At 45.8% G+C, this 11,606-nt stretch overlaps 1 protein-coding gene and 1 long non-coding RNA gene across 2 annotated transcripts in view; one reads left to right on the forward strand and one right to left on the reverse strand.

The window, feature by feature from the left end:
* SORL1 (sortilin related receptor 1) overlaps positions 1 to 11,606 on the forward strand; it is a 56,439-nt gene that overhangs the window by 39,580 nt on the left and 5,253 nt on the right. Inside the window, exons 32-47 of the mRNA XM_067310263.1 lie at positions 209 to 358; positions 994 to 1,122; positions 2,418 to 2,544; positions 3,111 to 3,280; positions 3,927 to 4,039; positions 4,422 to 4,526; positions 5,532 to 5,604; positions 6,837 to 6,919; positions 7,204 to 7,300; positions 7,860 to 8,044; positions 8,257 to 8,376; positions 8,476 to 8,640; positions 9,320 to 9,494; positions 10,037 to 10,143; positions 10,839 to 11,031; positions 11,330 to 11,542. Coding sequence (XP_067166364.1) covers positions 209 to 358; positions 994 to 1,122; positions 2,418 to 2,544; positions 3,111 to 3,280; positions 3,927 to 4,039; positions 4,422 to 4,526; positions 5,532 to 5,604; positions 6,837 to 6,919; positions 7,204 to 7,300; positions 7,860 to 8,044; positions 8,257 to 8,376; positions 8,476 to 8,640; positions 9,320 to 9,494; positions 10,037 to 10,143; positions 10,839 to 11,031; positions 11,330 to 11,542 — 2,205 coding nt within the window. The remainder of the gene's footprint in view (positions 1 to 208; positions 359 to 993; positions 1,123 to 2,417; positions 2,545 to 3,110; positions 3,281 to 3,926; positions 4,040 to 4,421; positions 4,527 to 5,531; positions 5,605 to 6,836; positions 6,920 to 7,203; positions 7,301 to 7,859; positions 8,045 to 8,256; positions 8,377 to 8,475; positions 8,641 to 9,319; positions 9,495 to 10,036; positions 10,144 to 10,838; positions 11,032 to 11,329; positions 11,543 to 11,606) is intronic.
* LOC106490235 (uncharacterized) overlaps positions 1 to 11,606 on the reverse strand; it is a 260,943-nt gene that overhangs the window by 18,208 nt on the left and 231,129 nt on the right. The window lies entirely within an intron of this gene.

Below are 11,606 nucleotides of genomic sequence, written 5' to 3' on the forward strand. Positions count from 1 at the left end.
CCGTTTGCTTTTCCAGCCCCCTGCAGTCAGGACAGAGAACGGCTTAGAGATTTAGCAAACCCGAAAGCCGAAGGAGCCGTATACCTTTTAGATGGGAAGATATTGCCATCTAGTGGAGTTGAGACCTGGGGACAGATTTGGTGGCAGCAGCCATGCCCTGCCTGTGCCCGGTGCCGTTTCTCACCGGGCTCCTGCTTCCTTCCCCCAGGACCTAACGTAACCGCCACCTCCCCGGCGCTCCTGGGCCGCTGCAGCAGGTTCGAGTTCGAGTGCCAGCAGCTGAGGAAGTGCATCCCCAACTGGAAGAGGTGCGACGGCTTGCGGGACTGCCAGGACGGCACTGACGAGAGGAACTGCCGTAAGTGCGGGGGCAAGAGCTTGGCGAAGCTCTTTGCAAGGGCGGGTGCGCTGAAGAGTCTCATTGCTAGAGGATTCCTTGCAATGAATGCAGCATTACAGTTAAAAAAAATAGCCCCAAAATAGTGCCCATCCCGTTACACAAGGCTGCTCTTCCCTAATCAGCTGCAGCTCAGAAATGTCATATGCCTCGGGTGTGATGTCTCCTGGTTGGGCCCTGCGGGAAACAGATGGCAGTGATTTCCTGGATCCCCTCTGTGTCAGGCAACTCAGCACAGCAGACGAGTTGATCCAAAACCATATGCTGACAAGTGGGAAAGGGAAGGAAATAACAGAGGTGTAGTTGGGGAATTCAGGATGCCACTGCTTTCTTTGACATCTAGAGGGTTGTGCTGTTGATCTCAGTGGGATAGGCTCCAGGTTCTTACCGTAGCGGATGCGAGCATGCCAGAGGATGTAGCAAAACAGAAATAGCCCTATTAATGACACGCTCTGTCTGAGCTCTGTCCCTGAAACGCAGCCACCCCTGCACCCGAACACGCCTGCCTTTGAACCAGCCCTTGGCACCGCCAACAGCACAGTGCTCGCGAGGGAGCTTCCCTGCTGTGAATCATGCAACCTCTCTGCGTCTTGCAGCTACTCACAGCACCCTGTCGTGCCCTAATGGTTATAAGTGCGAAGACGGGGAGGCCTGCATTATGCTGACGGAGCGGTGTGATGGGTATCTGGACTGCTCAGACAGCAGTGATGAAAGAAACTGCACTGGTAAGAAGCAGCCCTGCTCTATTTTCCATCTCTTCCTCCACGGTAGCACACTGAGGTGCTCTCCTGACCTTTCATTCGCAATGTCCTGGCCCTGTCTTCCTCTTCTCCCTCTATTTAGCTGTCTGAGTTATCTCCTTGCCCATTTATAATCAGCTGGGACACACTTCCCTGCCAACTTCTACACAGCCAATTTGTTTTTTCAGCAACCACAGACATAGAAAAAAATAACGTTAGGACAGGCAGGAGCAAAGCTGTCTGTTTTGCATGGCCCCCAGGTGAAGCCATGCTCTGCAGCTATGTCCTTCTCCGCATGGTGACCCTGGGGCAGCGGCACCTGCCCTCTCCCTGTCCCTGCTCCTCTCGCGCTGGCCTTCGTTAGCCCTAGGAGGTGGCCCATGCCGCGAAGGTAATCACGATCAATCGCTGTCTCTCGCCAGCCGTGACATTCAGCTATTTTCCTACTGGACTGTTTGGGGGATGGAGAATCAATCAGGTTTTAGTGCTTTAATTAAATATTGATTGGGAGAGGCTGCCTTGATTCAGCGAAAGGGGGAAGGAGCTGCCGAGATTCACAGCTTGGCTGCTCTACCGAGGGGAAACCATCTCTTTTTCCCTCGGAAAGTTTGTCGTGTCAAGGCTGTCAGCACTTCCCCCTTCCCTCGCTAGGACCGACAGCCTTACAGGGATTAATTCCCAGCTGGTCGGGGAAGCGGAGCAGCAGCAGGTTGGCCCCTCTTTGCCTGGCTTCCCTACAGCACTGGGAATGGAGCCGGCACTCGATAACTGCCCAGGTCCCCGAGGGTGTGCGGGCGGCAGCGAGCGGGAACACACGCAGGGAAAGAGCTAGATACGGTAAGGAAAACTATGCAAAGAAAGGCTCTGGATGGCTTACAATGTCAGTACAGGTGAATTGCACAAGTAGAAGAGTGTCTTTGGTGATCAGGTTGCACTGATACATTTCCAAAGTGATGTTAAAGAGTGTTTTATCAGTGGCCATACTTTGCCTTTCTTTGGGGGCGAGGGGGATGTTTGCATTAGGCACCATAAAGCCCACCAAGATTCACTTTGGGGAGAACTAGGAGCATCAGGATTACGTTCCTGCCCTGAACAGCCCACTCTTCTCTGTCGATAACACCTGCCTAAACTCTATGTCTAATCTGGATGGTGCAAATACTCCCTTTAGTGCATATTACTGTTTCCACCTCCACGTGCTCTCCATGCTATGTACATAACTCTTGTTTCTGTTCTGGGTAAAGGACTTGTTTTCCTCCAGTAAAATAACTTTCCCTGCTTAGATGACACAATCGTGTACAAAGTCCAGAACCTCCAGTGGACAGCTGATTTCTCTGGCGACGTCACTTTAACGTGGGCTCGGCCAAAAAAAATGCCCTCGACCTCCTGTGTCTACAACGTGTATTACAGGTACATTGCATATTACAGATACGTTGCATGACCCATTGCTATTTGTATCAAATAAAGGACAGGAGAAGCATGAGCACTGATAACACTATTCGCCTCTTTACAACAAAGTACCAAACCGAATCAGGTCTTTAAAGATTGGGAACTTTGCAATCATTCTTCTTGAAAAAGTTGCTAATACTTTGTTAAAAAGGAGACCCAAAATAGCTGTAAGTAGGGGACATTTGTGAAAAGCTCTGTTTTTTACAGAGTGTTTACTTTGGGTATATTCAGTTTTCATTTTCTGCTTGGGTCTTCTCTTTGTGGCACCGCTAACAACGAGAAGAAAGTCAAGAAATGAGAGCACAGCAGTTGTAGAAACCTCAGAGGATGGTGGCTGTAAGGCACTAAGCTATGTTTAGTTCATGCTTTGAAATGCTTTCTTTTCAAGTTGGTGGTGTGGCTTTACTGAAAAGAAAAGGAAGAAGCAAGTTCTTAAAACATAGTTAGATATTTCATCCTTTAGGACCAGCTGAGCCCCCTCTGTCACTAAACCTCCTCCCGAGTGAAGTGCTTTGACTCTTGTGCAGGACGGTTGGTGAAAGCATTTGGAAGATTTTGGAAACGCACAGCAACAAAACAAACAGTGTTTTGAAAGTCCTCAAGCCAGACTGTACCTATCAGGTGAAAGTCCAAGTGCAGTGTCTCAGCCGAGTGTACAACACCAACGATTTCATCACCCTCCGCGCACCTGAAGGACGTAAGCAGACCTGCGGGGCTCATTTCACTTGCCTCACTCCTACTGCTTTGGCCTAGAAAGTGACTGTAGAGGTAGCCCCAGTGTAAACAAAAAGGAGTCTTCCCTGAATCGCAGTCCACAACTGTCTTTTCAGCAGGCCCAGGGAATTGCCCAGGACTGGGCAACAGGGCTGCAGCTTCCTGGCCTAGAGTCAGTCCTGCCATTAGGTCAAGATCCTACATTCCTTCTTCCCCTATAATTTTGTGTTTCAGTATCACTAGGAAATTCATTTCTTCTTACAACGCAGTGACAGACCTATGGGACTGTTCAGTACCGCATGCAAGGAACAAGATAATCTAGCTGCACATTGAAGGTCAGATTAAGGAAAAGATGCAAAAAAAAAAAAAAGCAGAGCGCTTAGTAAAATCTTAGCCCCACCAGAGTTGCTAAAAAGGCTTCATTGCCCCAGTGGGGGATGGAAGGGACATGGGGACAACTGCAGAAAGAAGGCGTCTTCCCTCTCCCATGAGCCAGGGCCACGTGGTCAGCCCCGCTCGTTTCCCACCCGCCTGAGAGACCCTGTCCTGCTCTTGCTTTTTCCCCCGTGGTCTGGACACACCGACCATGGCAGTGGCTGTGTCACTAACGCCTTTGTTTCCTTCCCCAGTACCGGATGCTCCCTTTAACCTTCAGCTGTCCTTAAAAAAAGAAGCTGAGGGGGTGGTGACTGGCTGCTGGAGTCCTCCTGTGAATGCCCACGGGCTCATACGGGAATTCATCGTGAGTCCTGCTGTGCGGTGGGGGGCCGGGTCGAGATCAGATGCGGGGCAGGAGCCCTGTGCACCCCTCAGAGCAGAACGGGTCGTAAGGGCTCCTAGCAGCAGGGGTTTGCCTTTCTGAACAAAAGTGATCCCTGCAGAGGGTGGGGGGGTCCACGAATAGGACCTTTGTAGAGGACATCTGCTGCGAGTGTTAGGCAAGAGAGGAGAAAAAATGCTGCAGGACCCTAGGTAGTGACACAGTCCTCAAATTCATGATTTAATTTCTGGCTCCCTTTCTAAGCGTTCAGAATTCATTGTACTGACATTTTGACACAGAAGGACCTGTGACCATGTGATATTGGTGACAGTAGAGCCCTCATTGCTTGTTTCTGTGGAAACAGGTGGAATACAGCAGAGGTGGATCCAAGGAGTGGTCATCCCTGAGAACTACCAAGAACTATACTGAGATCAAGAACCTACAGGTCAACACATTATACACTGTTAGAGTGAGTATTTTCAAAGCTTTAATTATAGGAGTACTATGGATGCTCTCATTTTCTGCTAGATGGTCTAGGAACTGCACGGTCAACTAACTGTTAGAAAGTATATTGTTAAAATTCTGCCTTTTACTGTCAACCCACAATGGAGACTTGGCATTTTTGCTGGTAATATATATAGTTTCAAGGCCTGAATTCTGCCCCTTGATTTGCTCCTTCTCCCAGGAGGCCAGGCTGTATTATGAAATCTGTGCTATTAATTGCCCATTTCAAAGTCATTGTCATTGCACCGGATCTGGGCCAGAGATAAATTTGGTCCTAACTGTATCGCTGGGAAAAGAAACAGATATACATGTGGAGAATGCATCATTTGAGAGAAGTGGGGTAATTATAGACTGAACTGATAAGAACAGGAAATCAAAGTCTGCAAAGTGAACCCTGTTAAACATATACTCTCCTATTGTCCATCTTCCAAGTGCTGACTGATCATGGATACTTGTGGGAGTTCACTGTGAAATTGAGGATGGGGATAAAACCCCTCATGAATCAATGTTTCTCTTGCAATCACTTACACAATTCTGTTTGCCTGCTGCGTTGGAGTGAGACTTTCCTTCTGTGTTATTCCTTCCTGTACTAACCTGTCTGCAAATTAATCTTTGGAACTGGATTCAGTGCTAGCAGGGGTTTCACAGAAGTGGTGGTTACCCAGAACAGGGCTGGGGATTCCAGAGCTCCTCATATTTATAAACTTTTTAGAAAGATCTCATAAGATAGTGGTTATCTGTAAAGCAGATGCACCTACGCCTTCTTAGATTCCCTTAACTGACTTAGCCTGCTTTATCTCTGTTCATAAGCATTTTATTACCATGTAATTAAGCTATAGTTTGCTTCAAAGTCCTTTTCCCATGAGTTCTGCCATGTGAGTAACCTTGCTCTAACCTCATTCTCTGGCTGCATTATACAATGTTGGCAGTGTACATTTGTTCATATTAACTAACCCTCTTATTTGAAAAGGTTGCTGCAGTAACTAGTCGAGGAGTGGGAAACTGGAGTGATTCCAAATCCATAACCACCATAAAAGACAAAGGTAAGCATTGTTGTTTCAGTTTAAATTGATTTGGACAACATAGCAAAAACTCTGAATATTAGCCTGAAATTTTAGCATCAACATGAATAACTGTCTTCTTTCTTTATTCTTCCCTATTGGGCATTTTACAATCTTTAGCAACTTTGCTCTACCATTTCACTTAACTTCAGCTGCCTGAAAGTTCAATGGCAAGTCTGAACTGGTTGTTGACTCTCCCCCTGCACCCTGTGGTGCAAAGGATGGGAGTACTGCCTCTGCAAGTGCGTGAGAAACATGTCCAGAAGGTGCCCTTCTCTCCTGGGCTGCAGATGGATTCCCAGTGACTTTTGTAGGCTAGATCCTACCTTTGGATAGGCAAGGTGCATTACCATTAACTCCTTTAGTACTTTTGCCTGAAAGAACACCTATTCTTTCCTTTCCCTTTTAGCTTATGATGGTTTCTGCATTTCATACGGGCTAGACGACTAAAAGACCTCGAAGGTTCCCAGGAACTATCACAACATTACAGTCATTCACTTGCAGACAGTAGATAAATGGAAACAAAACAATAAACCATTTCCCACTGAAATGTTTTTGAAAAGCCTTTTTGAAATCATTTGTATTCATGGCAACTTCTTTTTTTTCAAACCTATGTTCTGATGTCAGAATTGTCTGCTATCTAATTTGTCAGATAAAAGTGCATCCTCACAGTGTTAACAAAGAAAGAAAAGAAAACACCATGCTAATAAAAATGCAGGATTCTTGATAATATGAAGAGCACAAATGCCTGATCATTAGAGGTAGCTAGAAAACAGAGGTAGAAAGATCTGTAACACCTTTCAGTTCAATTTATATTAGAGCTTTGCAGCTGTCCGTACTGACAGCTCCTGACCTCCCATCACTTCTCACTCTGAAGGCCTGAAAACGTGGACTGTGATACAGAGCTCTTCCCAGTGAGTTCAGCAGTAAAATACCTATGTCTGGTCCTCTCCGTGTTCATCCTGTGCCTAGCAAAGCACAGAAATGTAAGGCAGCTTTTAGGTGACTGATCTGAAAAAATAACAGCAGATGTACATTTTGTATGTCAGTGCCTTTTCTGAGAGCCACGTGTCTTAGAAACAGGCAGCTTGGGCCCGGAAAGACTGGGGAAGCTCTTGGTCTGATATACGCTCGTCATTGTGAAAGTCTCTATTTTTCTTATCCTCTCTCTCTATAAGTGTTCAAGTAACAGCTGTCTCTTCCCTTCCTTCCAGTCATTCCTCCACCTGTCATACATATTGAGAGCTACAGTGAGGACTCCATAAGTTTCACCCTAAAAATGAATACTAACATCAAGGTAAATTCTTTATCTTTTCTTCTAAAACTGTAGTAAAGAAAAGGCCTGAGCTGGAAAAACTGTAAATATTGGATGGAATAGATAAGATCACCCACTTAAGTATTGCAATTACTTTTTAAAACTAATTATTTAATGCTGATTTGTTACTTAATACTCATCAACTGCCCCAGGTCTCTTAATTAGGATGGAAAATACAATGCACAGACCTAAAATGGTGAATCTTTCCCTGCATGCAAAAAACAGCTGAACAGATAGTTAATATTGGTGCCATTGCTGCTTGACAGGTCAGTGGTTATGTTGTAAACCTCTACTGGACATTCGATACACACAGGCAAGAAAAAAGGACTCTGATCATAGAAGGAGAAAAGTCAGTCCAAAAAGGTAAATTCTTTACATGTAAAATTTTCCTGCTTGAGTCAAGTCCAATGGGAAGTTTTCGCTGAAGGCTATAGGCTTATTCTTGCAGCTACATCTCAGCTGAATAGTTTACATTCAGGAAAGAGTAAATCTTGAGAAGACAAACTGGCAAATCCTTGGCCCCTATTATTAAGAATTGGAGATTTCAACCAGATTCAGGATTCATCCTCAGAGCTGCGCTAGCCTTTTCTCATCACACAGAATTGTGTGGTTCCTTATCTACTCAGCAAAAGGTTAACTATTTCTTGGGCTCATATCCAGTACGTGTCCCCGTTAATCAGATTATTTTCTGTTTTGGCAAAATGCAAGAAAGCACCCCAGGAAAGCAACAGGCTAGATTAGGTGCTAGGGTCCCGGGTGTGTTTGTACAAAGGAAAATACCCAAAGCGAATAAAAACACAAACCAAGAGACAGCAGCTCCTGTCTGAGATTGTTTACTGATGCTGACTATTTACTAATGCTGTCCCTCAGCCATAGTAGTAATTTGCCTCTCCTAATAATGCAAATCTCTCTTCTTCCTCAGTGGCAAATCTGACAGCGCACACACCCTATGAAATCTCTGCATGGGCTAAGACAGAGCTGGGTGACAGCCCTCTGTCCTTTGTACGTGTCATGACCAGTGGAACGAGACCTGCGTCTCCAAGTCTCAAAGCCAAGGCCATCAACCAGACTGCAGTGGAGTGCAACTGGACCGGACCGAGGAACGTTGTAAGGCGCCGATTTTCTTTTCTCACCAGTCAGGATGGGGTCTAGATCTGAACCTCAAAACACAAATAAATCTTCCTACAGAAGTGTTCAGTGGGATTGAATTCCACAGCCCTCAAAATTTTAAATCTGAAAAACTACATAAAGGACCTGCTGCCCCATAAACACAGGCGGAGAAAGTGTTCTTATTGCTTAGTTGTTCTCTTCCTCCACAGGTCTATGGCATCTTCTATGCCACATCTTTCCTAGAGCTCTACAGGAGCCCTCACAACACCACCACTACTTCACACAACATCACTGTGATCGTGAACAGGGACGAGCAGTACTTGTTTCTGGTAGGCTCCTTTTCAGTTATCCCTTCTACCTACAGTACGGCTATGGTTTGGTACCAAAGAGTGAAGGCACAGTATTAACTGCTGTGTCACCCCTTTAAGGTCCGTGTGATGTCTCCCTACCAAGGGCCACCCTCTGACTACGTTGTGGTGAAGATGATCCCTGACAACAGGCTCCCCCCTCGGCACCTCCATTCCGTGCTCACTGGAAAGACGTTTGCGGTCATTAAGTGGGAATCGCCCTACGATTCGCCCGACCAGGATATGGTAACTTCTTACAAAGTGTTCTCCTGTCCCTTTGCACGCAAAACCCTGGCTAAAAGTGAGATCACTGTCTTGCTGCTGATGGAGAAGCGAGTCTGAGATAAGGTCTACCACCACCTTAATACTCATCTTTAAGCTCGCGTGGACACAGGCGAGATGTTAGGCCAGCCTGGGCTAGGGGCTCTGCCTCCCACGCAAGTGGCTCTTCGGCCACCTGAACAAGGCCCGATCCTGCTCTCAGGCACGCTGGCCTACAGTCAGGTCTCGCTCCGCTCAAGGCAAGTCATTTTCTCAGCAAGCTTTCTAGTCCTGATCTGGTTCCGAGACTTTAAAGGTATAAATCTTCCTGGCAAAACTGGAATCTTTAACATGGCAGAAGTTTGCACTGCGTCCTTGCTATTTGTTAAGAAACACAATCTGAGGTTTTCTTCCTGCCCACGTATGTTCCAGTTACTGCATTTTCCTCATCTGTAAATCGTGACCTAGGGCAGGGATCCAGCTGCTCTAGCAAGAGCTTTGAAATCTCACTATACTTCACAGGTTTTCAGTAGAGTGAAGATACGGTTTAATCTGAGTTTTGCCCCCGAGTCTGATGTTCTAACATGGTATGAGATTGCTAGCAAGTCTGCAAGAAAGTAAGATTCTCTGTCATTCACTGTGTGTACCTTTCCTCCCCCTCCAGTTATATGCTGTTGCAGTTAAAGATTTATTAAGAAAAACAGATAAAATCTACAAAGTGAAAACCCGGAACAGCACTGTGGAGTACACCATTAAAAAACTCGAACCAGGAGGCAAATACCATGTTATTGTTCAACTGGGAAACATGAGCAAAGAATCCAGTATGAAAATCAACACAGGTAAAGGGAAAAAAGTATTAATATTTGGGTGCCGTGTAAATTCTTGCAGCACTATCCAGTAGAGGGAATCCCGTGCCATTCTCTGAGACCTATGCTATATCCCACTGCTGGGCAGCCTAATGGAGCAGAAGGGCTCACCCGGTTTGAGACTGCAGTGCTTCGGCACTTATCGATCTCCCACAACCGAAGCATCCATGTAACTCCCCGCAAAAGCAATTAAAAAAGCAAGCAAGCAAACAAACAACAGTGGAGAAGTATCCTTTGGCATGATGGCCAGGGAATTTTTCTCCTGTCTAAATGGAGATGGGAATGACACCTGTTTTGCTATGTAGAGGGAATGAAATGCTGTTATGGCTCTGCCATAAAAACCCACTGGAAAACTCCTGCCTGCTTATGTGCTACAATATCCTGTCCTCCAGGACAGCCCTTTGTACGCAGAGTATTGTGCTGGACCCTAAAAAAAGTACTGACTTTCCAAGTGACCTCACTGCTGTTTCTTGTGCTTAAAATCTTATCTGTTTTCCATTTTCTGTCATTTGCAGTTCCCCTGTCTGCACCAGATGCCTTAAAAATAATAACAGAAAATGACCATATTCTGCTTTTTTGGAAGAGTTTAGCATTAAAGGAAAGTAATTTTAATGAAAGCCGGGTAAGTTGCACCCATGTCTCCGGTCCTATAGGCAGTGTTCAGTAAAACCTAGAGTAGAGGCCCTTGGATGGCTCCTTTCTTAGACTCTATAAATACATCAGCATGCTCTGCGCTCCTAAGTGTCCTTGTTAAGGCTTCTATATAGAGCTCACTTCAATTCATGTCATGGCGAAGGTGTAAGATCCAATCAGCTGCTTTTTAAGAACATAATTATCCCCTTGAAAAAGGTCAGCTATCACACGTGTGAAAGGACTGGGAACAAGCCACAGCCTCTCACGTCGGTAAGCACATCAGTGGCATCTGAGAGTTGTTATTATTTAAATTTTGATAGAAAATCTGTGAAATGTTCTCTGTCAGGGCCTGGGCAGGTGGAAATCTATGTCAAAAAAACCCATCATTGTTACTGGACTCCATTTTTTGATGGTCTCAGGTGGATGCTAGGAACAGAGTGAACCAGAGAGATGGAAAACTTCTCTCCTCTCTAGACTGGCCAAGGTCAATGCATGCTGACAGGGATGCCTGGAGGAAGCTTTGCTATTGCTCTCTCTTGGCCGATAGCCCAACACATTTCATCAAAGCTAAATTCAGGAGCAAAAACAAATTTTAAAGACCTGTCAGAAGAAGCAAACCTGACCTCTGCAGCTTCACTCAGTTGAGTGATTTGGGGTTTGTGCTTTTATTTTCACAACTCTCAGGGTTATGAGATTCACATGTTTGACAGCTTGATGAACATCACAGCTTATCTTGGGAACACCACAGAAAACTTCTTCAAAGTTTCCAACCTGAAGATAGGTCACAACTACTCATTCACAGTTCAGGCCAGATGTCTGTACAGCGGACAGATGTGTGGGGAGCCGGCCACACTTCTGTATGATGAACTAGGAACAGGTAAGTCGCTGGCTTTTTTCCCCCCCTTCCTTAATGAGGATTAATGAAAGCCTCAAAAGCTGTCCAGAGCAGGAGTTAATAAAATATTATATAGTTAGTCAACTTGGTGTTTGTGTCCTAGCAAGGTAGGCTAGAAGAAATCATCATGCAGTTTCCTGAATGTGAATGTTGTGGCAATTTGGCCATGTTCTAGTTGAGCTTGGTCCACTGATGGATCGCACAGGACACTGAACCAGTAGCAGCTAGAGAAATGTGCTTTCAGTTGCAAATGGCACTTCTGTCCCTCCCTGGCCTGTAGGTGAAGACTCCTCTGCATCGAAAACTGAAAAATCCACAGATGTAGCGGCTATCGTGGTACCGATACTGTTCCTGTTGCTTGTGACCCTGGGGATTGGGTTTGTTGTGTTATACATGAGGCACAGGAGACTGCAGAACAGTTTCACGGCCTTCGCAAACAGCCACTACAGCTCCCGCCTGGGGTCGGCCATATTCTCCTCAGGTGACGATTTAGGTACGTAACAGTTGATTCCATGCAACGGATTTTAAGGACAGCTTTAAGGACCTGAAATTAGTGA

This window comes from Apteryx mantelli, chromosome 23 (assembly GCF_036417845.1).
Source record: "Apteryx mantelli isolate bAptMan1 chromosome 23, bAptMan1.hap1, whole genome shotgun sequence".
Classification (NCBI taxonomy): Eukaryota; Metazoa; Chordata; class Aves; order Apterygiformes; family Apterygidae; genus Apteryx; species Apteryx mantelli.